Source organism: Falco cherrug, chromosome 5 (assembly GCF_023634085.1).
Source record: "Falco cherrug isolate bFalChe1 chromosome 5, bFalChe1.pri, whole genome shotgun sequence".
In the NCBI taxonomy this organism is placed as follows: domain Eukaryota; kingdom Metazoa; phylum Chordata; class Aves; order Falconiformes; family Falconidae; genus Falco; species Falco cherrug.
The window spans coordinates 72,754,501-72,782,210 of record NC_073701.1 but is presented as its reverse complement, the minus strand read 5'-3'; the positions used below and the strand labels follow the sequence as shown (position 1 = coordinate 72,782,210).

Sequence of the window (27,710 nt, the reverse complement as noted above, 5' to 3'; positions counted from 1 at the left end):
GGTTTTTAAATAATTGGAAAATACAATTTGCACATTATAAGGAGCCCGATATTTTACAATCCATTAATGCAGCTGTCTTTTCTAATTAACATCAGCAATAAAACTGGCATTCTTCTATCACAGACTTTATGCTAAAAATGAGATTATATGTATATGAGATGTGTCAAAATCCTTAAATCCGATGGTAGAAACATGAAAAGAACACACCATAAATATCTCCTATCTACGTTTGGTTGCTGATTTTATATAGAAAGCGACGCTGTGTAACAAGCCCAGCTACATTCTCAGCAAGACCTACACTTGTTAAGTCCATGTGCAGAAAGCAAAAATACAAATGTCCCAATTGTGCAAGTCCTAATTCGTGTGACTCATATAGACTTCCCTGAGCTGTTCTAATGACACTGAAACAGTAGAGATGATTCATGCAAATAAAATATGGGAATACACAACTTCTTTTCTAAGAATTTCCTGACTGCATACATATATATATACACACACATGTTCATATGCATATTTTTTTTACCTTATGTATACTATTTTTATCCACAGATGTTTTACACCAATTCATCTAAGTAGCAGATCTGTCTTCAATATAATGTATAATTAAATATCTACACACAGAACAGGTGACAGAGGAGGAAAAAGGATAAAAGATAAAGAGAGAAAATTAGTGGGGGAGGAAAATTAGACAAAATTAAATAAAAACAGACATTAAGCTATATCCAGAATGATGTAATTACAGAAACAGTCCCATTGATATTGAAAAGCTTCATCTGTAGGTTTATCAAAATTAAAATATCCGTTTTGTTTTCTTGGTTGTTTTTTCTTTTTTAATCAGTACACACAGGTTTATCATCAGAAAGCAGTCTTTATATCATACATTACTCACTATCAGTAAAAACATCAACACTGCTAAGACATGCTATGTTAAAAGTATACCTACAAAATACAACATATTTTTAAACTTGAGACTCTCTGTTTTGATGCAGTACAGATAAAAGAGCAGAAATAAAGTGAGTCTTACACTACCATTATCAGGAAACAAACTACATATATTTAATAGTATTTTTTTTTCTCAAGTCTGTATAGATGTGGATGATAAATATATACAGCTACAAAGAAAGAAGTGCCTTGCGTACTATGTTTGCAGTAGTATGGTTCTAGTGACAGGAGTACTATATACAACAATATTCTCATGAGTTCAAAATATCTGCTGTATTGCGTGTATAATTGAAGTTCTTGGAGTTGCTATGTTAGAAGTAAGAGCATGAGATCCTGTACCAACAAATAATAGATCCCTAATACATGATACAATGAAAATTATACATTTTAATGAAATGTATCGATCAGCAGCTAAGCCTTACAGCTAAAGATCGAGACACAATTACCACTATACTTAAATCGTTCATTAAAGAAAAGTCTTCAATATTTTGCGGTAAAATATTCCAACACAAGAAGTAACAAATGCGATTATACCACCTGCCCAGATTTTCAATGAAGGAATAAGGCTCCCATTTCATACAGCACAATCCTTCACTTGAAATTCTCTACACATTGTTGGGTAAATATATCAGCGCCTTTTTGCCTTGTCAGAGAAGCAAAATTAATCAGATGACTGAGATTCTATCCAACAGGCATTGCTTAAACCTTCATGCTTAAACCTTCAGCATTTTTTGTTAAAAATGTTTCATACTTCTATACTACTGTATTGGTGATAAGGACTTCTGAATGTTTTAGTAAAAGCACGTTAAAATATTTATTGATGCAGAAGGAACAGACGACTGAAAGAAAAAGTGATTGTGCAATAAAGAGTTGATGAAATCACAAGCTATATAGCTCTGAATATGCACATTTTTCACACAACAGCTGGGAAATACTGCTTCCTCAGACCAACTTTTCAACTAAGAGAAAAAGAGACTGAAAATAATGGGGAAAAAGCAGGTAGCTAAAAACAATATCAGCAAACCTTCAATTCTTCGGTTATTAATATCTTTTCTTTCCTTTATTCTCTTCTCCTGCATGTTTGGGTTTTTTTCTTATTTTTAATATTCTTAAAATCTAAAACCTTTCATATTCAGGGCATTTGGATTACTTCTCTTTGTTCTTCCCCATTTGTAATCCCTAGCAGGAAACTAAACACTGCTGTCAAGTCTTAAAAAAGAATCCAAAAATTGTTTTCTCTTTCACCTGTTACATTGTTACTTTTTGCAAAGCAACTCTCCCTGCATCAACTTGTTGTGCTGTCTTCTAAAGGAACCAAGCCTTAGCTGCACTCTCATTCAATTTCAAAGGGGAAACATTACTATGGAGGATGGACAGGTGCTATAGATTGTTTCTACCATATTTCAATGGAATAATAATGAGAAAAAAAAGAAAGACAACAGCAAGACGATGGTGTAGAACGAGCAAATGCTGTTGACTAGCATCATATTCCGAATTACTTAACCATAGGTATAGTTATAATTAAAGTTACAGAATATGTTTCCCTGTTGACAATTTGTATTATCATGACTGGGAGTAAAGGTAAATTCTGAAGGGAATTAGCAAACATGGGCAGCGGGACAAAAACAGTTTTAATCATGTAATGTTATGCTAAAAAGTGATCTAGACTCATATTTGAAATTATACAATATTTTTTATACAGTATTCTTTGGATTCCATTAGGTTTCATACTCCTTTTTTCTCTTTTAAAGCTAGCAAAATATATGTAGAAGATAAATTGTAATTAGGTGTGTATGACAACCTTATCAGCTCAATAAGACACAGTAAATACAGGAGCTCAAACACAAGAAAAGCACCGACTTAAAAAGCCCTGGCTTTGTGTTTTGTCACTCTTGCTTCTACACGGCACATCTTTTACAAACTGCAGCACCAGAACGTTTTGAAAGAGAATTTTCCCTTCAATGAAAGGCTGTATTTATTCAACTTAGAAGATATTAAGTGGTTACTTTGTACTTATCTTTGTATTCCTTTCTTTCATTTAACAGTGCGAGCACCCCTTTTGAGCCTTTCATAATGGAACCGATACTCAGAACTGAATCCAATTATAACAACCCACCAGCAGTACTAATTGGCGAAAATGCATTGCTGGTAATTGCTCTAAACTCATCCTTCTGCACAGGATGAACGAGGGCAATGAATCCTACCCAGCGTTAAACAATGGGGAAGTCTACCATTAGCACTGTTTTTCTTATGTAAAATGCATTAAAGTGAGTCATCCACTTAAAAGTTACCTACTGGTAGCTTTAACCCAGATTCAGGAACTAAGGTAAGTACTTAAAAAAAAAAAAAAAAAAAAAAAGTGAGAAAGAGAGAAGAAAAAGGAAGAAAACACCATCACTAGTACATTGCGTTTTAGCGTGCTGGGTTTGTTTTTTTCCCCAATCCGTAGGCGATGCTCCAATATGATGCATTGGCTTATTTTTGCCTTTCTTTTATTGCACGCTTTCGTTATGCGATCTTTGCACTGCTCCGGGCAACACTTTCACGCTAATACGTACGCAGTGCTTTAAAGATTTCTATCTCAGGGCCAGACGTACAGCCGCTTGCAGCTAGAGCAACGCCTACAGCTCCCGCAAAGGTGCCTTCGCGGCGGCCGCGTCCCCGCAAGGCCGGCGCCGGAGGGAGCCGCTCTCCAGTTCTGTGGCTTTAAGCAGGCGAAATCCCCCCGGGGTGGCCCACGCGTGCGCACAGCCGGCACCCACCGGCGGCCACGGGTCGCAAACAAGCCCCGCAACTGTCACCAAAGCCCTGCAACTGTCACCGAGCCCTGCGACTGGCACAACACCCGCGGCGTGCGCTGGAGCGCGGCCAGGGAGGAGGCGGCTTCAGCACAAGGCTCCGAACCCGCCCGCCCGCCGCAGGACGGCGAGGAAATGTGCCTTTTGCGCGGATTTTGGTAAAATTGCGAAAGTTTTAATTTGGGGGGTGTGGGGGTGTGGGAGAGGGAACGGCGTTAAGAGTCCAGCCAGGCTGAAATACCCGTTGTGGGAGGAGGGGGCGGGCTCTGTCACTCGAAACTTTGCTCCCGGAGCGGCGGAGCCCCGGGGTGCGCGGGCGCGGGGCGAAGCCCTCCCCTCACGACTGCCGCCGCCGGCCGTCACCGGGGCGCGCTCCCCCCCGCCACCACCGCCCCGGCGGGGACCTCCGCTGCCGTGACTCTTTCCCAAGGCAAAGCAGCCGAAATCCGGCAGTGTTCCCTCGCCGCCACTTCCCGCCCGGAGTTACTTTAGTCCCCGTTGTACGCCGGCCGGCGCCGCGCCCCCCGCGGCACAGAGGGCCGCCCCCGCGCCCCCCGCCCCGGCCCGGGCCCCGCGGGGACTTACGTGGTGGCCGAGGGGAAAGGTCCCTCCGAGGAGTGGTTCATCACCAGGGACTGGAAAAGTGTCAGGCTAAAGACTAGGAGCCAGCCAGCAGCCATCTTCCTGATCGAAGATCGATCCCCCTTCCCCAAGTCGGCGAGACGGCAGTAATAATAAATTCAATTACGGTGTGTGTGGCGGTGGGGGGGGCAGGCCGTTGTTTTTTAAAGCCTCCTCCGCTCCCCCCCACCCGCCCCCTCGCAGGAGGCGCAGCCCAGGGATGTGAGGCGAAGCGGGAGCGCGGCCGAGGGTGGGAAGGAGGAGGAGAAACGATGGAGATCTGTGGGTGGAGAGGGGGGAAGAGGAGAAACGGAGATACTCTACTCTCCGCTACTCCAGCAGCAGCTCCGGCTTCATCTGATCCGCCGCCATCAGGGCTACTTTTGTAACAGATCCCCGCTCGCTCCGTCTGTGTCTGTGCGTCTCCTTCCCCGATTTATTCCCCTGATTGCAGAGCAGACTGAGGAGGAGGAGAGAGGCAGGCGGGGTGGGAGCTCCTGAAGGGAGAGGAGGAAAGAAGGGGAGAGAGAGTTGGGGACGGGCAGCTCGCTCCCGGCTCCTGCCTTCCCTCCGGCGGCGGGGGGAAGCCGCGGCGGGGGCGGGGGCGGGCGCGGGCCCTGCGCGGCCGCGCTCCTTACAAGGCAGCGAGGAACTCCCGGGCCGGGCCGGGCCGGCCGCCCCCGGCGCCGCGTGCCGCACCTCCCCGCCGCCCGCACGCTATTTTTAAAACAGCTTCGTGCCTTATTTTATCCCCCCTCCCCTCCTTTAAGCGGCAGCCTCACACAGCCCGTGTGCCACCAGTCCGGGCTGCATTTTCAAATATATTGTTGACCGTGTGTATATATAACACTCCACACGGATGAACGCCGCTGTGCCGGCCGGTGGCCCTGGCGGCGCGGCTGGGCGCGGAGGGCTGCCCCGCCGAGGGGCGCCGAGCGGAGCCGGCCCGGCCGCCCCCGCCTTGCGCAGGGTCCCGTCCCCGCCGGTCCCCCAGCACTGGAGGGATGCGGGGGCACGGCGGGGAGCCCTCGGGCTGCATCCCCGCCCCAGGCGCATCTCCAGCCTAGAGCGCAATTCCAGATCCCTTTGAAAATTCAGAGGACAAATCCCCTCCTCTCCCTGTCCTTTATTTTACCCACGTTCACACGTGCCCGTCTCTGTGGCAACTATACGTGCTTGGTACGAATGGAGAAAGTAACCCAGGAATATATTTCGTAGCTTATTTACTAAAGCAATTAAAAGTTCAGTGACCATTTTTATTTGCTATTCGATCTGTGGGTTGTTATTTTTGTTTGGTTTTCTTTCTTGTTATGCGTTTACATATTCTTACGTATTTAATTAAGTACAATTATGTGATTATATTTTAATATCTTTAATTAGTCCAACAGGTGACAATGAAAGAGCAGACCCAGTACTCATGTTGTTTTCATCTCCTTTCTACTTAAGGGCGGCATCATCTTGAATGTATTAACTCACAACAGTTTCTATAAACCAGAGAAGTGTTCATCTCTATTTTAAAGGTGGCAAAAGGACCAAAGCTGAGATCCACAAATGAAGAATTGAGTGCTCACATTTGCCCAGGCATGAAGCCAGCGTGATATTTCAGTTGCAATCTGTAAAGCATGCAGTCAGTCATCTACATTGTTTCTGGATTGGAGCTGGCGCTTCAGAGCTGGTGGGAAGAACTCCCAGTTGTCTTCACCTATCCACCTACCTGTATGTACGTAGGATTCAGGGTTTGGATACAAGTCCGAAATAGCAATTTTTAAAATGATACCACAGCCTGTAGACTCAAAACAGGCTGAAGGGTATCTGTAGCCCAGCTTTTGTAGGTCTCCATAGGTTTTACAGTTTTGCCACATCAAGTGGCAGCACAGCTCATCTGAGCATCCCTGCTTTCTTAAGAGGGGTGCAGAGGCACCGATGGCCTCTGCTGCGATGGGTAACTGCAGAGTCGTGGGCATGTGACACAGCAGTCCTGCTTCATAATAGCATGTATCAAGATGACATCCAGGGTGGAGAAGACATTGGGGAGTGGAGTAAAGGTTTGGAGAAATGCACAGAGGAAAGAGGCTTGAAATGTGGGGTACTTCAAGTTGCACAAGGCCATGACAAATTTACTTCTTAGAGTGTCATTTAAGGTCTCACCTCACGCTTGGGGCCCCACAGTTTATCCAGTATCAAGAGGACATCAGTTCAGTTATGAGCATGAATATTCCCAAAAAAACACTGGTTTGGCTCCTTGATAGTACTCTGAAGGTAGGCACAAGTTCATGCATAAACTCTGCTGAGATCCACACACTGGATGTTCTTCTGTTAGTTGTACACCAGAACACTTAAAGCCTCGCAGTGAACAACACTCCTTCAGAATAAAGGATGGAAATGCCCGACCTGGCTCCTTCCCTACCTGAAGGATCCAGCACTTGCCCATGTCATCTTTGCTGACCAGAAAAATGCTCATGTTCAATTCCCAGCTGTGCTTCCCCCAGAGGCTCGCCAAGCCATGGGCACTGAACTGGGAAAGAGTTCTCTCGCACTGAAGTGGGCAAATGGAAAAGGATGCACACATTGGTTAGGGCAGGAGAGGGTACAAATGACTGTGCAAGCCCACATGGGAAATGGTTTCAGTAGGTGGGAATAGCAAGACCACTCTCCCTCAGATGTGCCTTTTCAATATAATCTTGGAGGGACTAAGAAAGATCAAAGAATGATAATGTAAAATAATAAATAGAAAAGTATAGGGTTACACAGGAATGTTTTTTTCATCATTAGTACAATTTTCTGTAACCCTGCATTTCTGATGCTGCATCCATCATTTATAGAGCTCCTTAGGGCAATAACTATTTCTACTAATAATTCCAACAACAATAACACATGGCTAGCAATGCAATGGTGCAATGCATGGGTGGGTTGGCACCCCACCTAGTACAGTAAGGTCTGGATTGTGACTGTTTCACCAGTACTAGTACACTGTAATGATAGCTGAAATGTGAAAATTATGCTAGAGAAAACATCGCTATGTTTTAATATAGCAATGTTTGAAGCATCAAATCTACTGTGCTATTTACAACTGCGTAACAAGGCTCTCTGCAAGGTAATCCTACAGCGAACGCTACTTACATGCGAGTGAATGCCTGTGGAGCTCACTGAAACCCGAGGATGAAAGAAAGGCGAAAAGCTATCTACATATGGCTCCTGCGTGGAAGAGAAATAGACAGGTTAACTCCAAACAAGCCAGCTGAGGTTCTGAGGAGCAGCCAGGGCTGGAAAAGGGAGCTTGGCAAGGGCTACCGATGTGGCATTCATGGGAAGATTCAGATCTGTGATATACGACTCAAGTTCAGCTTGCAAGCTTTACAGGATTTACAAGCAAACTTGGACTGGAGCCCAGTTTTGAGAAAAGCTGGTCTCAAATAACAGTTTTCCTTCAAAATTAAGTGAGGCTTGAAGCTGGGATTTGAATTTTTGCCTTTTTTTTAATCTGAAACTTAGGAAGCCAACGCCACCCTGAAGCACGGGGAAGAGAAGAATGCAGGGGTTACTCCAGAAGTAATGTGTTAGTTATTAATTACTCACTATTTTGTTTCACCTAACTATTTATGACTTAAAAATGCATTTATATGCCAGGTATTTAATAGAGATGCAGAATGTTTAGAAATGTTGATCTCATCCTACAAACATCCATAGATATGAGTAATTGTACTCAAATGAGTTCCCACTAGCTTTGACGGGAAAGTGTGATTGACTTAAAGCATAATACTAGCAGAATTAACTTTCCTGCTGTTTCTTCATCCTCCCATAAACCAGAAAAAAAAAAAAAGAGCACAAATGTAGTTTCATCATGAAATTTTAAAAAGCCATTAAAACCTCCTAAGCGATCAATTCCTTTCCTCCCTTTGATGATTATATTATTTCCCTACACAGTCACATTTCAAACAATATTTTAAACACATGGTTTGTACTTCACAGCAATGTTGTACTGGAGATATTCTTATAATTTATCTGTGTTAAGGTTCCTAAAGATCTGTTACAGCTGACAAGTGTTCTTTTTTAAGCACTTAAATATAGACTTGAATGACAAACCATGAAAGTAAATCTTTCGTCATTCTTACTTCACCTCATTCTAAATTTATGTCCTGTCATGTCTGACCAAGACCTTTCTGTGAAGGAGCACAGGAATGATAGGGACTGGTACAATGAGAGGGGTCTTACAGAAAGCTTGCTTTGCACCTACTTGGTAGACTTGACAGTACTGCGCTTATGGTTGGACTCAATGATCTTAAAGGTCTTTTTCAACCAAAATGATTCTATGATTCTATTGTATTCTATGGTTCTGCTGAAATTACTGGGAAGCATTCTATTGACTGTGGTGGTCCATAAATCAGAAATAAAAAATCCTATTGCAGAAATACAAAATTTATTTTGCATCGAAGGCTTCTTCTCGGTTCAGTGTATCAGTAACAAGTATTAATCCACGATCAAGCCTTTCTCTTTAATTTCAAGTTCTGGATATATTATTTACATTTTCACAAATTAGTTATCCTATTGCAAATCCAGCATAAGAGACAAATGAGTGGGGCCTTCTGTCTCTCAAAAATATTTTCTTAAAAAATATATTGGGTTAGAACCAGATTCAAATTTTTATCATTATGGTTTTATACTTGTATATAAACTCCTCCTTCAATAATCAGCATTGTCATAAAACTTTTGGAAAACAGTGGCAGTTTAAGACTTAACATACAGTCATTGCAGCACTTCTATGAATAGTTACCATGCAATGACAAAGTGTCTTAAGTGTCTTTTTGGGGGGGTTATATTCAATAATTAGGTAGTGGCTGTTATTCTTGCTGGTCCTAATCTGCAGTGTGTTAGGTACACTTCATCTTGTGGTTGGGATGACAAGTATTTTGCTAGATGGAACCACAGATGTCATTCAGTTCAGCCAAAATGTGCTTGCTGAAATACTGCAAAAAGTATGACAAGGTCTTAATGCGTGTCCAAAGAAGAGCAACGAAACTGGGGAAGGGTCTTGATCACAAGTCTGATGGGGAGTGACGGGGGGAACTGGGGGGTGTTCAGCCTGGAGAAAAGGAGGCTGAGGGAAGACCTTATCGCTCCCTATAGCTACCTGAAAGGAGGTTGTAGCGAGGTGGGGGTCAGTCTCTTCTCCCAGATAACAGGCAACTGGATGAGAGGAAACAGCCTCAAGTTGCACCAGGGGAGGTCTACATATTAGGAAAATCTTCACTGAAAAAGTTGTCAAGCACTGGCACAGGCTGCCCAGGGACATGGTTGAGTCACCATCCCTGGAGGTATTGAAAAGATGTGTAGATGTGGTGTTTAGGGACATGGCTTAGCAGTGGGCTTGACAGTTCTGGGTTAATGGTTGGACTGGATGATCTTGAAGGTCTTTTCCAACCTAAACAATTCTATAATTCTATGATAATCAATGCCATGGTGATACCAAAATACCATTTTGTTCTTGGCATCTAGTATCTTTATGTCTGTGGGTTACACAGGGCAGGAGCAGGTAATCGTACTGAATAATTCTCATTCTGTTTCCTTGTGCAGGACTGACTAGAGAGCGCAGGCAGCCTGATCTCAATTTCTAATTTCAGGGGAAAAAACCTTATTGAAGGCTGCAGCAGATGGAAATGCAGGATCCAGCCTGCTGCAAGGGAGCTGAATTGTTTTACATATTTGAATTACATATCATTTTATATTGTAAAAACTTTGTGAGCTATATCCAGCAGCAAGATAGTCAACGTTGTTTTGTTCTCACCCTTGTTTTTATTCACATTTGAGTAAGCATGCTGCATCTAGTACCAAAACTTTCCCTATCTGATATAATTTTTTTTTCTTGTTATTGTCAGGTTTGAGGAAAACATTCGCCCTAATTCTAGTCATGAGAGCAGAGATTATGCATTTTCACACTGAATGTTTCTTTTGTTTCGTTGGATTTTTTGACACTGCTGTTAAACCAACAATAATTTTAGGAGAGTTTAATACTGAAACTTAGAGCTCAGCACAGTAAATATTCTCTCTGTGAATACCAAAGAACACTATGTTAAAACAAAGTGCCAGGCAGGTAAAACTTCAATCATTGTGCTGGTTTTCGCTAGGGTAGAGTTCATTTTCTTCATAGTAGCTAGGATGGGGTTGTGGTTTGAATTTGTGCTGGAAACACTGTGGATAACACAGGGGTGTTCTCGTCACCGCTGAGCAGCTCACACGGCGTCAGGGGCTTTTCTGCACCTCATCCCATCCCACCAGCCACCAGACCGGGGGGCACAGGGAGCTGCGGGGGGACACAGCCGGGACAGCTGGCCCCGACTGACACATGGGATAGTCCATACCGTATGGTGTTATGTCACTATATAAACTGGGGGAGGAGGAGCAAGGGGAGGGGTGTTTGGAGTGATGGTGTTTGTGTTCCCAAGTCCCCGTTACAAGTGACGGAGCCCGGCTCTCCTGGGGATGGCTGAGCACTGCTTGCCCATGGGAAGCAGTCAATGAATTCCACATTTTGCTTTGCGTGCAGACACAGCTTTTGCTTTACCTGTTAAACTGTCCTTATCTCAACCCTTGAGTTTTCTCACTTATACTCTTCTGATTCTCTCCCCCATCCCACTGGGGCTGGGGGAGTGAGCAAGGGGCTGTGTGGGGTTTAGCTGCCAGCTGGGGTTAAACCACAACACCCATTTAAGGAGGAAGCATAATGCAAAGTTTATTAAAGTATCACTGATCCTGATACATCTACGCAAGATATTGTAGCACTATGTGGAGGTAGTTCTTTGGTCCTGAAAGTCTCTGTGTTCATTGCAGTCTTATTATTATGCTTCTGGGTTTGGAAGGAAAATTAACTTTTTAGTTCCAGAGTCACTGTGTTGTATTTCACAGTGTAATGTAGAAGTGCTTGTTGTAAATCTCATATTGATGTTGTGACACTAGTCACAGAAAACCATAAATGTCAGTAATCTTGCTGGAGAAAACCTTCAATTATAAATGTTAAACTGTGGTACGTTCAGAGCTTGTGAAGAAATATAACTTCTAAGAACACTCTTATACAAGTAACATATACGTTTTATATAAGGATGTGATTAAGTGACACAATATTTTTGTACAACCTTGTCTATCTTCCACCCAGCCCCTAATCTATTTTAGCTTAGTTTATTCTATCCCTTCCATTGACTTGAAGCAGATACAGTTCTTTCTTGAAACCAAAAGTATGTATGTATTTCTTTTTTTTCCTCCTAAATCAGGCAATTTCCCTCAAAATTTTCACCCTGTGAGACTCATCCTTACACCAGTAGAAGCTTTTCTAAATGTAAGAATGCTGCTTTCCTGAAATCTGATATCTTGCAACTTTATAGGTCTAAAAAAAGAGTACATCGTCCCACTGGAAGGAAAGGACAGCTGCTCCCTGGGATAGCAAACCGAATAATCACAGCAAACCACTGTCAGCCAAATGCAGTGAAGCCACCTCAATTTCTCATACCTGCTTAACCTCATCAACCAGGTGATTATGAAAGCTGCATTCAGAAGTTATTGTTGAGATTTTAATTAGCAATATTTCTGAAAAAGAATGAGTACTATCATGCTGCCCAGCCACAGACACTGCTTTTGGAAATTTAACAGGATGAGCTAAAGCTTAGTAGGAAAGTTGTATCTGACTCCCATCTTTTGGGAACGTGGTTATTACTGTTCCCATTCTGTACTTGGTGAGATACACACGGAGTACCTTCAAGAATAAAAAGATTTCTTTTGTCTTATCCAATAAGTAACAACAGGTAAGTACTGTGCTCTTAATTAAATGACTGTTGTGTAAGTGACTTGTGTTTCCAGCTAAGAATGACAGCCTGAAAGCGTGTGAGTGTTGGTATCTTTGGACAAGGGATCGTGCATGAATGAGACACGGTATTTGTCAGAGAATTGCCTCCAAGAACCGTTTACAGAGTGGCCTCTGCATTCAGTGTTGGATCATCAACCTCCTGATGCTTTTAATTTGACAGCTGGGAAAAACTAGTGATGCCAGCTCCATCTGTAGTAGATCAACACAGACCAGCACCTCCACAGAAGGATGCATCCCATCCTAAAATAGGTGGCTGAGATGGTATCAGTATCCCATTTCGTCTGCTTTGCAAACTATTAGTGAATACAAAAATAACTTAGAAGGAATGCGGGGCAGGGAGAGGATAACCAAAAAAAAAAAAAGAATACAGGGAAAGTAAGAGTTAAGAACAGGAAAGTACAAATGAGGAAGGAAGGTTGTGCATGTGGAAATGAAGACAGAACAATAAATTTATGTATCGTAAAAGGAAGAAAAATTTTTTAAAAGGAGTGAGTGAGATGGAGAAAAGTAGAGTGAAACGAGAAAACAGGAACACGAGGAGGAGAAAAATTGATTAGGAAGATGAGATGGTAAGGGGAAGGAAACAGTGCTGAAAAGGAAAAGAAGCAGGTAAGCAGGAAGAGTAACAAAGAAGAAAAAGGGGAAGAAGAACAGTGGCAGAGGTTTGGTCTAAACATACTGGTGCACACATGTCCACTTATTATTAAAAGATCGCAGATTAGGAATCGTAATGGTAAAAAGAAGACACACATTCAGCAAGTCTGTCAGTATGCCTGGGGAGCACACTGCAGCATGCTGTGACTTTGCCGTGGCCACGCTGTGCTGGATCAGAAGCCAGGCAGGCCCGTTATCTGGGATCAGGCCCATCCAATATGTTTTGCCCCTAACGAGAGATTATTAGCTCAGCTAATGGAGGCCACATAGCTTCTGGTTTAGGAGCACAAGAGCCACTGCTTGTGCTCAGGGTGAAGGCAGAACTCTCTCCTGTATAATGCAATATACCTCAGCCTGATCATACAGCATCTGCTACATATTTTACACCAACTGCAAAAATTACTTAAGATAAATTTGAATCTCTTGTGCACCCATATTTTCTAATGAGAGAGGCTAATGGGATAGATGGTAGACTTTATGGCAAGTACTCTTAAGAAATAATAAAATAACAAATAAATATTTATAATATTCCTTCTCCAATCAAGCCTAAGGGCAGATAGGTTCTCTCATCTTTCATGGTTTCTTAAAAATCTTTAATTGGCACTTCTTAAAAAATTCCAGTTCAGCTTTTAAAGTGACAAGTCAAAAGATAAAAGCAGCTGTAGGTAAAGTTGCACATCTGATCAGCCCCTGTCTCTATAATTAAAATGAGGGAATGGATTTTAAAGTTACATTTCAAGCTTCTGCTATCATTTTTGCAGCAAGTGAGTATTTTTACATTGTCTAAAAGTGTAAAGTATTTTGCGTTTGCCCATAGTATCTGTATGGGTCTAATTCTTTCCAGAATCACGCTCCATTAAACTATGTGACAATAATGTCATTTGTTCATATAGGTCAATACTCCTTCCGTTGTCCAAACTATTTCAGCCATAATGTATCAGTGCGGTATCGTTAAGCCCCCTTGTAATAAATGGCTCTGCGCAGTCTGCAGTGCCATGCAAAGCAAAAAGGGCAGCTCTGTACAATTCACTCCAAATGCTGGGATTAGTTATGTTTTAGACTTCATATTGCACTTGCATATGTTATTAATTACTGCCACTCCCAATTTAATAGCTGTTTCCATAGTAACTATGAGATTTTTAAAGGTGCAAAGGGAAGTAAACTGAGTAGTTGTTTTGGGTTTGGTTTGTTTTTTTTTTTCTAGAAGGAGGACAAAGAAATCTGACAAAACATATATGTGTCTGTATTTGTATATATAAACATATATTTATATACAAATATATGTTTATAAATCTCCAATCTAAGCAGTGCAAGATAAACAAAAAGTAATAACAGAGAGGAACATGGATGTTTTCAGAAACCAAGCTACTTAAATATTCAATCATTTAAATTAACAATCTGCTCTCACTTAATCCTTTCCAGTTTAATCCTAGTTTGCACTTTTTGGTACAATCTAGAAAGTCCAGTGAAGTCAGAGTATGTGCAGTGCAAGTAAATGTGGAGTTATGTCTGTCTCCAGCATCACAGATTTGCTAAATACACTACCAGAGGCACTGGTTTAGAACTAAAAGTTTTAAAAACTTAGGTCCCTATTGCTTGAAAGAATGAAAACCTAATCATAGACTTAATATTTTATGTGAATTATAAATTAAATGCATGACTGTGTCTCCTCCAAATGAAATACAGCTTTTTACATCTGCTGCCCAGCACATTTACCAGAACAAGAGCAAAGTGTATCATATCAGCTAACGCACCCAGTACCTGTTATTATCTTTGAGTCATCTCTAAATTCTGTCTTCAGACAACACTTGCTATTGGTTAAGAAGTATTCTGAAAACATCTAGGTAGCATGTCCTGCCAAGTGGAGATATGGAGACTTTAATATTTACTCTCATATCAGAAAATAAAATAAAAATAAAAGCAATAACTGAGAAATTATAAATTATTGCAGCTTGAAACTACTGTGGGGCAAAAAAAAAGGTGAGAATTATTTTGATATTTCAAGATGTTATGCTGAAGTAACAGAAATATTTCCTTTTCAAAGGACTTTTCAAGTATTTCTTTACATTTATAACAGTTGTTCTTAAAGGTAATTAAAATTGAAAGAGGAAACAGAGAAAATATGTTTATTGCCAAAATTCACATTTTCTTAAAAAGATAAACACCCTTCACTCTGGGAAACTACTAGCACTATTTCCTGTAAGTAAATGTGAAGATCACTTACCATATTCTAACTCTTAAAATGTCAATGAAAATTATAACAATCTGAGCTGTATTTCCATCAACAGTTGTGATACAAAACGTGTCTTTAAAAGTCCCGTTCTCTCTGCCTTGAGTACAGAAAGCCTTTCCCCCACTTTGAAATGCAGATGACTGACTCCAGGAGTACCACAGGAGTTCTCCACTTTTTATTACCAAGGGAAGCCCATTGTCAAGTCCCCCATGTGCCCATCTGTGCTCTGGGAGTGGAATGGGAACCTTTGGAAATGAATAAGCATTTGTCCTGTGCACTGCTGAAATGCTGGTTTCAGAGTTTTAGTAGGTTAGGAGTGATGCCCATGTTGTGACTAACCTTCAGAAGGGTACAGAGCACCTCAACCGCTTATGTTTAAAATTGTCATCAAAACATCTAGCTAAAGCACACAGTAGGTAATAATAATACAGGATATAATAAAATAATTAAGCATATGGAAATAGAATCTTTTTTTAAAAAAGGGGGCTCTTAATGTTTCGCAGGATAAATCTGGACTGAGAGTTTTCCTTTTATAACACAGATCAATGTTTCCCCAGTGAGCAGGGAAATTCCTGTAGGACCTAAGCATGTTCTGCCTCCCACGCGACACTTTGCAGCAGAAATCCTCTTTGAGGAGAAAAAGTTCCTCTCCATAAGAGGCTACTGCTATTTTCTCATCTGCCACCTTGAACTGGATGCCCACGTGCACAGCCCTTGAGCTGCACCACATCTTGCATGATGTCCTATGGAAAAGTCACCTTACCAACTCCCCAGAGATTGCCTGAGACCAGGCTAAGGCACCTGCTAAGAAAAAGCAGCAGCAGCAGTAGATGGGGCCACTGTTCATTATTCCCTGGAAACAGAGTTCCTTTGTTTCTTTTTGACCTTGGAAACTTCTTCTGCCCTTGTCTAGCCTTTTCTTCTGGCCAGTCTCCTGCGGTCTGCATTCTAGGCGTAAAAAGAGATGAGAGGGAAATCATTTCTGAAAACATGAAAAGTCTTGGGAAAACATTGAGAGGAGGACATAACCTTGAGAGTACCCGAGTAAAGGAGGCAGATAACCTAATGCAGGGTCAGAAAAATGAAAGGAAAAGGATTAATTAAAATGTACTAAAAGAGTTTTGAAGATGAAAAAGAAATATAAGTGCTAAGTATTTTTCTTTGTAACAGAAGCTCAGCTGAAAATCAATGGGGAAAGCATGGCTTTTCTTTGAGTGGTGATTTGCATATTAATATTGTGATAGCATTATGCAATAGTATATAAGACAGATTGGGTAAACAAAGGCTGTGACCAAACATTTCAGCTTTTCCCCTACGTCTATTCAAAATAAAACTGGCAGAATGTCACACTGTAGGCTTGTCCTTGATTTGTTTCCAGTAGAACATTAATTGATGTGTTCCCATGTTTTGATATGTGATTTACAAGCTCTATAACTCAAAGGGTGATTACAGCCAGGCTAGCAATCTGGATGCCAAGCTTCATTTCAGTGAACTGTCCTGGGTATTTCACTCTAGAAATCATGCCTTTCTAAATGTGTGGGAGACAATATTAAGCAGTGGCAATCAACAGTAGTTTTCTGTTGGTGTAGCGGGAGGGAGTATTTTGAAATAGCTAGTGCATCTGCTTGGTAGCTATTTTTCTCTCAAACTGGAAAAATCTCCAATGTTTCAAACAGAATACTCACAAAATACCCAGAAATCCAGAAGTCTTCACTAAGAACATTCTGTATTTTTTTAAAATCTGGTTGGTTTGTTTGGTTTTTAAAGCAATCAAAATGAATAGAATATATACAACCAGGAAAAAAAAATCACCCCAACCCAAACAAAACCCCAATTTTCTTCCCCTAGTACTTCAAAATTGCTTTGCAAAACTCACGGTAACCCAGAAATTTCTGAATTACAGTTTAATTCCAATACAATCTACAGTGGCTCAGCTGTGACCCCTAAATAGCAAGGTTATAATGGGAACTGTGAAAAATTCAAGCCCATTATTGTAATACCCTGTGTTACTATAATATTAACTATCCATTTCATGTTTCATGTAGTTTTCTAATATTATTTCATTTGGTGAAAGACACTTAACAGAAATAAAATTGGAAGCAAGTTGTAGAGAGTTTGTGTGTCAAAGAGAAAGTACTGTGATTGTAAGTTTATTTGACCAAAGGCTACTTCCAGTACAGCAGCTTTACAGGTTAATGTCTCTTTGTTATAGATCATTTCAGCTCACACATCAACATTAGCCAGAAAATGGTATTAGGATTGAGTAGCAGGGTACTAGAAGATGGGTAAGGCACACTGCTATAACTTCGCAGTGAAAACTGGCACATATTAGCCAAAAAACTGTGGAAGCAACCAGCAGCAGTAAATTGGTGATAGCAAAATGTTTAATATATTGAAAACACAAATGCTAGTTCATCATTTCATACATAGAACCTGCTGTCTGAAAACTGGCTATAAAGAATTTGCTTTATCCAACTTTTAGGGGAGCACAATTGCCCTCTTTTTACCAGTGGGATACGTTGTCACTTCACTGGGATCCTGTGCCAGTGCAATCCTCTTTTCAGCCCCCTTTCAGGATTTGTTGCAGAGTCACTGTTTATGGAGACACTCTTTTACTAATGCCTTTTGCAACAGGTGCAACTGCCTATGTGCAGGAGAGGTTGAGTCTATTACTTCTTGTACAAACTCATCTATTTTGTTTCTCATCATGGTATGTGACTGATATTTCAGTGGAACATTTAATGATGTGAAGAATACTTGTTCTTAGTATATATACTTTCTTCTTTTCTTTTTCATGTGTTGTTTTATCCATATAACTTTGCACTAGAAAGCCAAGCACACCTTAGTGTGGGGTCAGAAGGAGAGTGGCCCAGCCTGAGGCTTTTCAGTCCTTCAGGCAACATGAAATTTTGATGTGGAAGCAAAGTGGCTTCTTAGCAGATGAAAGAGCTTATGAGAGTTTAAATAAGGAAAAATAAATGGAAAGTAGCAGTGTAGTTTTGATGTGGCAGGGAGAGTGGTATAACTCAAGAGAGGTCAAGTTCGGAAGACAGGGCTAATGGGAAGAAAGTGGACTTTGCAGAAGTTCAGGGAGGAGAAATGAGACTAAGAATTTGTGGGAGGACATAGGAGGCTGTATCTTTCCCTGATACTTCTAGTAAGCATATTGCTATGTCTGAGAAATGAAGTTGCTGCCCTTGGCCTTCATTTCACACATTTAACTGGTCTTTAGTTATCTTTGAATTGTACCTTGCATGGAAAGTCCTGGATATTGGGTAATGAAGCCCTTAAATTTACTAAAGATTCTATGGAAATTACAACATAGAGAGGGGAACATATCCAGAAATAATTGCAGCTTTATGTACGCTGTGTCCAATGGTCCACCTCCTCAAGCACTGAAGTTTGCTTCAGTTTGTGTCTAGCTGAGCAAATGAAGATGCAAATAACCAAGACCAGGTCATCCTGTGGCTTAGAGCTTCCTGCCAGCTGGAGATAATAGAATTAATTTCTGCCGATTCTGCTGTATGAAAGGAGGATGCTAGGAGTTAGCAAAACATGCTCAGAAAACGCCGTGTTCCTGAGGTCAGAAAGTTGTAGAATAAAACAAGAATTGTCAAAAATCAAACTGAAATTAAAAGAAGAACCAGAAGTTTCACTACTTTCATAAAAGAGAGGAGCGGAGGCATTATACAATGGGGCTAAGGGAAAAGGTGAATTAGCTATGGCTATTTTAAAATAGAATTTTAAAACAGGTAAAGAATAGATTGGAAAGAGAAAAAGTGAAATGTTGAGGTAAAATGTTGGTTGAACAATTACCTTAAATATTAAAGACTTTTTCCATGTAATATTTTCATTAGTAATCTTGGCGTTAAGTATGTCAGCCCACATGCAGCCAACAAACCTCAGAAGTCCTCTGTCCCCCTTAGATCAAACACAGAGGAACCCAGCCCTCATTTCCACTCCATATTTTCTGATGCTTGCTTAAAGACAGGTAGATAAACTTTTGTCCACCACCTTCTCAAAAAGATAAATTTCTCAGGAGTGGAGAAAAGTCAAAGAAATACAGGTGCTTCTTCTTTTTTTTTTTTTTTTTTCACTGATTCTTGGCAGAACAAAATGCTCTCTGACATAAGTTGTTCAGCCCTTCTATCCTGATTGTTTTCTAACAAACTATTTAAACAATTTGACTTTCAAATAGATAAATTACCATTGATACTATTTTGGGGCAAGACAGTTGTTTGGTACACTTGAATGCTAAGTCAGCTCCTGGGCTATGTAAGCAAAGGTTGCTAAGATTCAGCTATAAACTGACATTCTTTCAGATTGATGTCAGAATGTGACATTCAGTAATATCAGATGCAATCTTCATCTCATTTTAAAACTGATGTGTGAATTTATGCAAGCCTAGAGAAGGATGACCAGTTAGCTTTGCTTCAGAGGGATTAAATGGTCAGAGAGGAATTGCACGCTTACACTAAAATATCAGGAGTTATAAACTGTTAGTAACAGCCTCTGTCAGAGCAAGGTGTCCTCTCAGGAGAGCTATGGGGACTCAGACATTTCCCTTCAGACAGAATTTTCATATGTGGTTTTGTTCCAGGTAAGTATTAAATCCCAATCCTTAAAAATGTCCCACACAAATAAAGCAGTAAGCTAAAGCCAGCTCAACAGTGGTTTGATTTTACATCTAAAATGTTAACACTGATGAGAAATGCAAATGCAATACTGAAGCAGTATCACAATTGGATTGAATTTGCTAAGTGTTTTGGAATTTTTGCTGAAAAAAAATGGAGGAGTATATTTCAGAATATGTGTAACATTTAATGCTCCACTCTGTGCTCTATTTTTACAACAGCTGAAATAAAATTCGAATGATTTAACACTAGACTTATGTAACTACAAAATTAACTAAAATATTTTTATTTAAATGGAAGAACTAAAAAAATCTTAATTTTACCCCGCAGCTTGGGCTTTTTTCAGTTTGACCTCGTCTAATTGTTTCTCTGTCAGTCAGAGAATCTGGCATTATTCACTCAGCTCTTTCCCTGAAATGATCTTCCTTGTGATGTATGGCAGAATTAGAAATGAGGCTACCTCTAGCCTTCTGTAGGCAGAGGAACAAACCCAATAAACTAAAGATCCTGAAGCCAAAGGAGGAATAAATGAGCAGAGAAAAAAGATAAAAGAAAACCAACCAACCAAAAAAACCCCCAGAAACAACCCAAAACAACATGCAGTACCTTAAATTACCATTAAAATATCAAAAAGCTCTTACTATGGGTTGGGTTTCACCCCAGTAAGAGGTTTTTATTGTTCAGGCTGCAGGGGTTTTTTATGATAGGAAGTATTCAGGGCAGGTTACCGACAGAAAGAAATAGGGTGACTTCTGTGCATTGGCCTCACTGCAGTGTCTGCTGGGGTTGGAGGCAGTTGGTGGGGAAGCCCACCCTGGAATGGACAGGAGAGGACTCCACGTGCTGCACTGTGCATGAGCTCTCCTCTGCTCCTGCCTTGCACGTCCCATTGTCCAGCATGTGGCTTTATTAATCATTTGCTCATTTTGCAGGAACCAAGGAGAAAATTGGGAAAGATGAGCGTGTTTCTTTGCAAACTCAAGGCCAAAGGAAGAAAGGAGACGAAGGGCTGAAATAGAATCTGTAATTTACACAGCTGCAGTGCCACAAAGGCAGGGGGGTGGCTAATACTTTGCTTTTCCTCATTGCTTTCACTTTTTTTCTACTTTCTAACTCTTATTTTTTTCTACATTGGAATTTTTTTTTTCTTTTGACAGCTCAAATCACTTACCCAATGGAAAAGTAAAGAATAATATGGGGTAAAATTTGGAGAGAGATAGCCATGGATGTGCATTGTCTCACAAGCAAAAGGCATTTTATTTTGTGAAAATCCTATACAACATTCATCAGTTTTGGAGCTTATTTTATATGCTGTTATATGTTAACTTTACAATAGAAAAAAATCTATTGTATTTGCAATTTTGTTTTTTTATTGTACTTGAAGTTTTATTGTGATGCCTTGCAATTGTAGGATAATACAGTGCTATGATAGCAAATATTCTATCATATGATTTCACAGGGACACTGTGAAAAAGCTGTAGTTATAAAATTCTATCTGTTCCATTAAAAATGTGTTGGAACTGTTGCCTGTTTCTTCTATTTAGATACAATTTTTTTATTAATTTTTTTTTTGGTAAAGCAGGCTTTTTTGAATTTGTTTATTTGTGCAACATCCACCCTAACAGTCACCATGTAAAGCCAATATATTCTAGCCTATGAAGTACAATAAAAAAAAGAACAAATAACAGATGTTTCTAAGTACAGTAGAATAGACAATGGTTGATAGCTGAAAGGAAAAATTCATTAAGTACACCACAGAAAGCTTTGTCTACAGAGGTAAAATTTTTATGTGCTGAAATTTATTTATTTGTTTTTAATAATCGTAGAATAGTTTGGGTTGGAAGGAACATTTAAAGATCATTTAGCTCCACCCCTCTGCCAGGGACAGGGGCACCTTCCACTAGACCAGGTTGCTTCAAGACCCATCCAGCCTGGCCTTGAACACTTCCAGGGATGGGGCAGCCACAGCCGCTCTGGGAAACCCGGTAAAGTTTCTCACCATCCTCCTAGTACAGAATTTCTTCCCTACGTCCAATCTAAAACTACCCTCTTCCAGTTTAAAATTGTCACTACAGGCCCTGGTAAAAAGTGTTTCTCCATCTTTCTTATAAACCCCCTTTATACATTGAAAGGCAGCAATAAGGTCTCCCTGGAGCTGCCTTTTCTCCAGGCTGAACATCCCCAACTCTGTCAGCCTGTCTTCACGGCAGAGGTGTTCCCAGCCCTCTGATCATTTTCATGGCCCTCCTTTGGACTCGCTCCAACACATCCACATCCTTCTTGTACTAAGGACCCCAGAGCTGGATGCAGTACTCCAGGTGGGGTCTCATGAGAGCAGAGTAGCAGGGGAAAAATCACATCTTTCAACCTGCTGGTCACACTTCTTGTGATGCAGCCCAGGATATAGTTGGCTTTCTGGCCTGCAGGTGCATATTGCTGGCTCATGTCCAATTTTTCATCCACAGTATCCCCAAGTCCTTCTCTGTAGGGCTGCTCTCAATCCACTTCTCCTCCAGTCTGTATTGCTGTTGGGAATTGCCCCGACCCAGGTGCAGGGCCTTGCATTTGCCCTTGAACTTCTTTAGGTGAATAATGTTAATTGTCTGTTTTCATGGTCCTAAAAAAAGGACCTAATTCCTGGAGCCTTTAGTTACACTGAAGCAAGTCAAAAGCTCCTTTGAATAAAGGCTAAGGTCCTCAGGTCTACATTTCTAAGCTCTGCTCTTCCAGCATGGTACAAATCAGAAGAAAAAGTGTTTTAAGTAGATACTCGGAAAAATCTGTTGACAAAGAAGCTTTGATATATAACCATTAACACACCCCTCTCTTGGCTTTTGGGTCTTGCTGTGGTTTTGGTTTTTGTTTTGTTACAAAATTATTGCCATGAAATATTTCTGCTTGTAGGTTCTTCTCAGCCAGCGTTTCTGGGGATTCATGGGATAAGCATAACTTAAGGCTGTTTCAGTTACCAGAGCGACTAAACTTATTCCCAAACACAAAACGTGGCCTGACGTCAGAGTTCAACAGTGTCCAGCTGGCCACAGCTCAACCCTGGGAAATTTTTTTGCAGATAAGAGGTATGTCCCAAGAAGTTCAGAGAAATGCAACTGGTATAAAACCCCAGATGTGAAGCCCAGAGCAATGCAACCCCCAGTCAAATGCTGAAACGATGCTGATTTAGTTAATTTTCATCGCTGCGTTCATCAGTACATGTAGCTTTTGCTAACAGGTTTCCTGTTCAAACACTGTTAGTGTTAGGAAATGTTTAATGATAGAAATTTGTTAATGCTGTGATTTGAGAAAGCCTGAACTGATGGCAGTGGCTTCCCCAGAGCATGTGGCTAAGTTATCGCTAGGGTAATTTCTAGCTTGTTTGCTGGCTTTTAGCAGAGTTTCCTGATGGCAGCAAATATATGGCAACTTTTATATTGGTACTAGTCATGGCAAAAATAAATTTTTATTTTGGGAATAAAATTTTCCCCAGGGAAAGGAAGGATACCTGTGCTCATTTTAGTTGAGTCTTGCTAGTAGAAAGACTTAGCTTCTCAGTGGATTTCAGATGATTTTAATTTGAGTTTAGGCAATTTTTTCCCCTACCCATTTATTCATCTCCTTACAAAAGAGACTCTCTGGGTTCAGAGGCAAATGGCAAGTTACTACTTCTATCTCCAGCCAGCAAAAGTTAATCTCACTATTGCCAGAAAGAGCGTATCCTCCTAACATGGGTGCCTCACTGAGACATCTGAAGTAATATTACATTAGTCTGAACCAAAAAGTCAGGGATTAAGTCCGAGCAGTTTACATATTATCCAGTAAATATATCCTGGGATCACGTATTAAACCATGAAGATAAAATAATTGGTCAGGTAGTTCCTATATGAGTTCTTCTATACTGTATGTGTAATATTGCTTACAAGCTCATCTCACTGTTGTGCTGATATGAACAAAATTTACTATAAGGCTTACGTATGGTGTAGAAGTATGAGAGAGTCGTGGGAAGATGGAGAAAACACACAATGGGGACTGAATTAAGGTTGCAGAGGTGGCTTTTGAGTGCTTGACTCTGTAACCTTTGTAACCTTAATAATGTCATTTTAATGCATACTATGTTTTGTTTAATGCTTCTGAGTAGCTACATTTGGAATGAACTCCACCACCTGCACTGAAGGAAGCAACTCAATAGGTCCTGACCCAGCATGGCCTGTTGTGATCAGCCTGTGTAAGGTCACACGCATCACCCTTAGCCCTAGAGCTGATGACAGGGTGCAGAAAAATTCTGTCCTCTGTTTCGGGAAAGCCTAATTGCTCACTTTGTCATGTTGATCTTGTAACGTGTCTCCTGCTCCTACTGCTACTCAGTAATTTTCTGCATAGAAATACCCTCTGTGCACTGTCACCATTCGCTCTGTGACATGGTGGAAGTACTGTACAGACTATTTCTGTTGGATTTCACTAGGGAATGTTATTTCTCCCTGGAGCTGCTTCCATCAGCTTCATGCTATTTCTGTCTCCAAAGAAACAATTCTAAGCAGCACCCTTCCTACTGGTATCAATCCTTTCCCCTCCTCCCTCTCAGAGCTGGCAGTCATAGTTGACCCTGTGCCAAATTAAAACTCGAGAGGGTTACTATCCAAAGCATTTGATATATTTTAACGCTTCAGGATCCTTGCACTGTAATTTCATCCTATACTTGAGCAATGCGTTGCTCAGCTCCTGAATTGCCCCGAATTCAATGTGCCCAGCATCCCGAAGCACTGCACTTGTGTGCGGGCAGCTCTGTCAATTAGAATATCAGTCTATGACAGCAGCATGCTATTACAACTTTATGGTCTTAGATGTCCTGAGTCAGTACAGCAGTGGTTTAACAAGCTGCGTCTTTCTCTGCAGTCCTGTGGGCCATTTGCTTGGATACAGAGAGGGGAGGGGGGATGGGAGGGGGATGGGAAGGACCATTAACCTTCTCCATGCCTTGGATAGTCCTGAACTCCATGAGTAGAACCCCAGCTCTAGTCTGAATCTAAAAAGCAGCACTTAACTTTTGTGATCTCCTCACCATTACTTTGAAGGCCATTTTACTTAATTAGAAAAATGCACCCAAATTATGTCCACTTCACTGGTGTCATATGTTACCCTCAGTGGCCCCACAGAAAAGAGAAACATCATTAAACATAAACTCTCTTTCAACAAATGCTATCCTGTCAGCAGTTATTTCATGCAATGTTATCTTCCTTTCCTCCCTATTTACCTAATGACTTGGTGTTGTTATTTATACTACTTCTGTGTTGATTTATCCTACCACCATATGTTCACTTACTTTAGATTTGATGATAATCATCTTTTGTGGTACATGCACTTCCATGTACTAATTATTGCTGAGATGCAGTTGTTCGGTTTTCAGAAATGAAAAGGCAATTTCTTTGTATTTTTTTATCATTCAGAAATACAGGCTTCTTTTGCAAAAGAAGGGGGGAAAAAAGTTTTTTTTAAAAAAAGATTAATCTTTAAAATAACATAGGAATACAAAAGAAATAAGGAAGGTGAAACAAGAATAATCTATGAACTATTCTCCATTTCTAAAACTTTGCTTTGATAGCTCTGACTGCTAAATGTAACTGTTGTATAATTTCAGAGGATATTCAAATAGATTGCAGAACCTATGACAAGAAGAAAACATCTAGGCAGATCTGTATATACTTAATGGTGAAAAGTAACCAATACTTGCTGTTATAATTCCTGTATATGTTGTACTACATTATGCTAATATTTTAGGAATCGTAAGCCAGCTGGCTGATACAATGGTCAAAGTGGGTTTTGTGTGGCATGGAAATTCATAACTGATGATCTTCACGGGGTTTTTGTATTCTGCATTCACTCCATTTTGCAGGATGGAGTGCCAAAAATGAAGATTTTAGGTCTAGAGAAAAGGGTGCTCTTAATTCATTGATTCACTTTGCAGAGGGACAGGAAATCTTTTAGCCAATGTTTTTTTCATAATCCCATAAAACCTGTCCTTTAGCAGAACAACACATCAGAGATGAAAGCCATAGAAAGCCACTTCTTTCCTGACTTTCCTGTGGAAGGAGTGAGGACATACCACTTTGGCTGGTCACACATTTCTGAAGAATTTGATTTGTATTGATACATTCGGTTCCTTGTGATGTTACCTGGGAATTTTTAATTGCTCTGCAGCAGCCATCAGAACTGCAGTATCCTTGATGAGTCTCTTTCCTTCACTGACCTAGCACTAAACAAGCTGCCTTTTGTATACCAGACTGCAGGCTGCATCAGGATGTATATATTAATATCTTGATGTTGAAAACTGTACCCTCAGAACAGAAAGGAATCAAAGCTGCAAGGACTAATTGAGCACCTGAAACACCTGCCTCTGTTTTGTCTACAGAGGAAGTTTAGAGAAGCACTCTACCAGTCAAATCCCATATTTAATCACAAAGGGTTTTAAATAATTTAGTTTTGATCCACCAACCGAGCTGAAAAACATCGGGAAATATTTTTATTTCACCCAACTGAAATAAAAATATTTTTTTTAACAAAAAAGACTGTAAATGAAACATTTTGAACCCCTAAAATAAAGGAATAAAACTTCAGCTTTAGTTTTATTTCGAAGTGTAAAATTAAGCTTGGAAAGGAACCCTGTTTCGAATAATTTATTTTTGCACATGTTGAAAAGAAAATATTTAAAATAATAGAAATTTAAATTTGTGTATCAGGGATGAAGTTGTTTATAAGTTCAGTGCAGATGTCTGTCTATATTTGGCCTATCTGAAACTACAATTTTTGAGAATTATATATTCACTGATCTTTTTTATTCAGATCTCATATAGCACAAATTTTATACGGAATGGAAGTTTTAGTACCTCTAAAAATGTGGCAATAACTAACTTTTTTTTTTTTAGGGGAATAAAAGATTGAATTTCTTTTTACTCTTCAAATGAAAATAAAAATCATCTTTAGTGTTTTTACTTCTAAGGATTCTATGGGTACCCATTCTTTCAGTCATGGCCCGTGATCCTGTGGTTTGTGCATTCACGTTATTATTGTTATAGCTGACTATAAGCATGACTCAGTAAACTTCTGAGCAAAATATGACTACACCTAAGTAAGTGGTTATCCAAATGTTTAAGTGTTTTGAATCAGTATGTTTAACCTTTCTGATTTCATCATTTTTAGCGTATCTCCTAGCAAGAAGGGGAAATGTTGGCTTGTCTGTGAGATGAAAGAATGCAGCTTCAGAGCCCAGGCAACGTGCATCTCTGAAAGAGAAGGGAGGAACCATCAACGTCTGCATCATGGAGACCACTGACCACAATCCCCACCCAGCCCTTGCCAGAACAGCATCTCTCAACAGCACCCAAGGAAATGTTCTCTGTGCTGCATGTGTCACCTCACAGAAACACAAGCCTGAGAGCCTGCAAGATGCAGGAGCTGGACCTCAGGTCTTCCATCTCCATCCATAAAACCAAACGGCTGGAGGGCTGTGCAGAGCTGTGGTTTGCTCCCCAAAGCTGCTCACATGTGGTGTAACCCGAGCACCAAATAATCTTGGGCTGGAAAGATACACATGCAGTAAACTCGCCTTGAGAAAATAATTTCATCATTGAAAAATTTGCACATCCAAGATTTTGCATGATTCAAAGGAAAGATATTTTCATAAATACCTGAGGATTTGAGGACTGGCAGTTGTAGTATTTGTAGAGTTGTTTGCAATAATGCTTTTGGAATAAACTTCTGGATTAATCTTTTCTTCCATAAAACCTACAGGAGAATTCCCCAATTTCTCCATTCTCTGAGGCATGGAGTTGGGAGGAGAAGATTTTCTACTTTGGTATGATAACCAAGATGCTCTTAAACATGAAAGTTCCTAAAAACAGTTTTAATGTGAATAGTATTTTAAATCAAGGGTGACGTTTTTACTTTTGTGCTATTGATATCATTTGTCAGATATTTTTTTGTCTTCT

General features: G+C 40.4%; 1 protein-coding gene and 1 long non-coding RNA gene across 14 annotated transcripts in view; one reads left to right on the top strand and one right to left on the bottom strand.

Annotated features, from left to right (window-relative positions):
- CACNA2D1 (calcium voltage-gated channel auxiliary subunit alpha2delta 1) overlaps positions 1 to 5,672 on the bottom strand; it is a 433,696-nt gene extending 428,024 nt beyond the window's left edge. For 3 of the 12 annotated variants that reach the window (XM_055712037.1, XM_027811460.2, XM_055712041.1), the window contains exon 1: positions 4,326 to 5,663. In XM_055712037.1, coding sequence (XP_055568012.1) covers positions 4,326 to 4,420 — 95 coding nt within the window. In that variant the 5' untranslated portion in view covers positions 4,421 to 5,663. Of the gene's footprint in view, positions 1 to 4,325 lie in introns of all 12 variants that reach the window. The other 9 variants (XM_055712039.1, XM_027811461.2, XM_055712040.1 and 6 more) reach the window with 5 other exon arrangements.
- Positions 3,562 to 27,502, top strand: LOC114017029 (uncharacterized). 2 transcript variants are annotated; one of them, XR_008732473.1, is made up of 3 exons: positions 3,562 to 3,898; positions 11,735 to 11,880; positions 26,923 to 27,502. It is a non-coding gene; the product is annotated as an uncharacterized LOC114017029 (long non-coding RNA). The 2 variants fall into 2 exon arrangements; XR_008732472.1 differs by lacking the exon at positions 26,923 to 27,502 and adding an exon at positions 20,667 to 21,229 and having other exon boundaries at positions 3,564 to 3,898.
- The last annotated feature ends 208 nt before the right edge of the window (positions 27,503 to 27,710 follow it).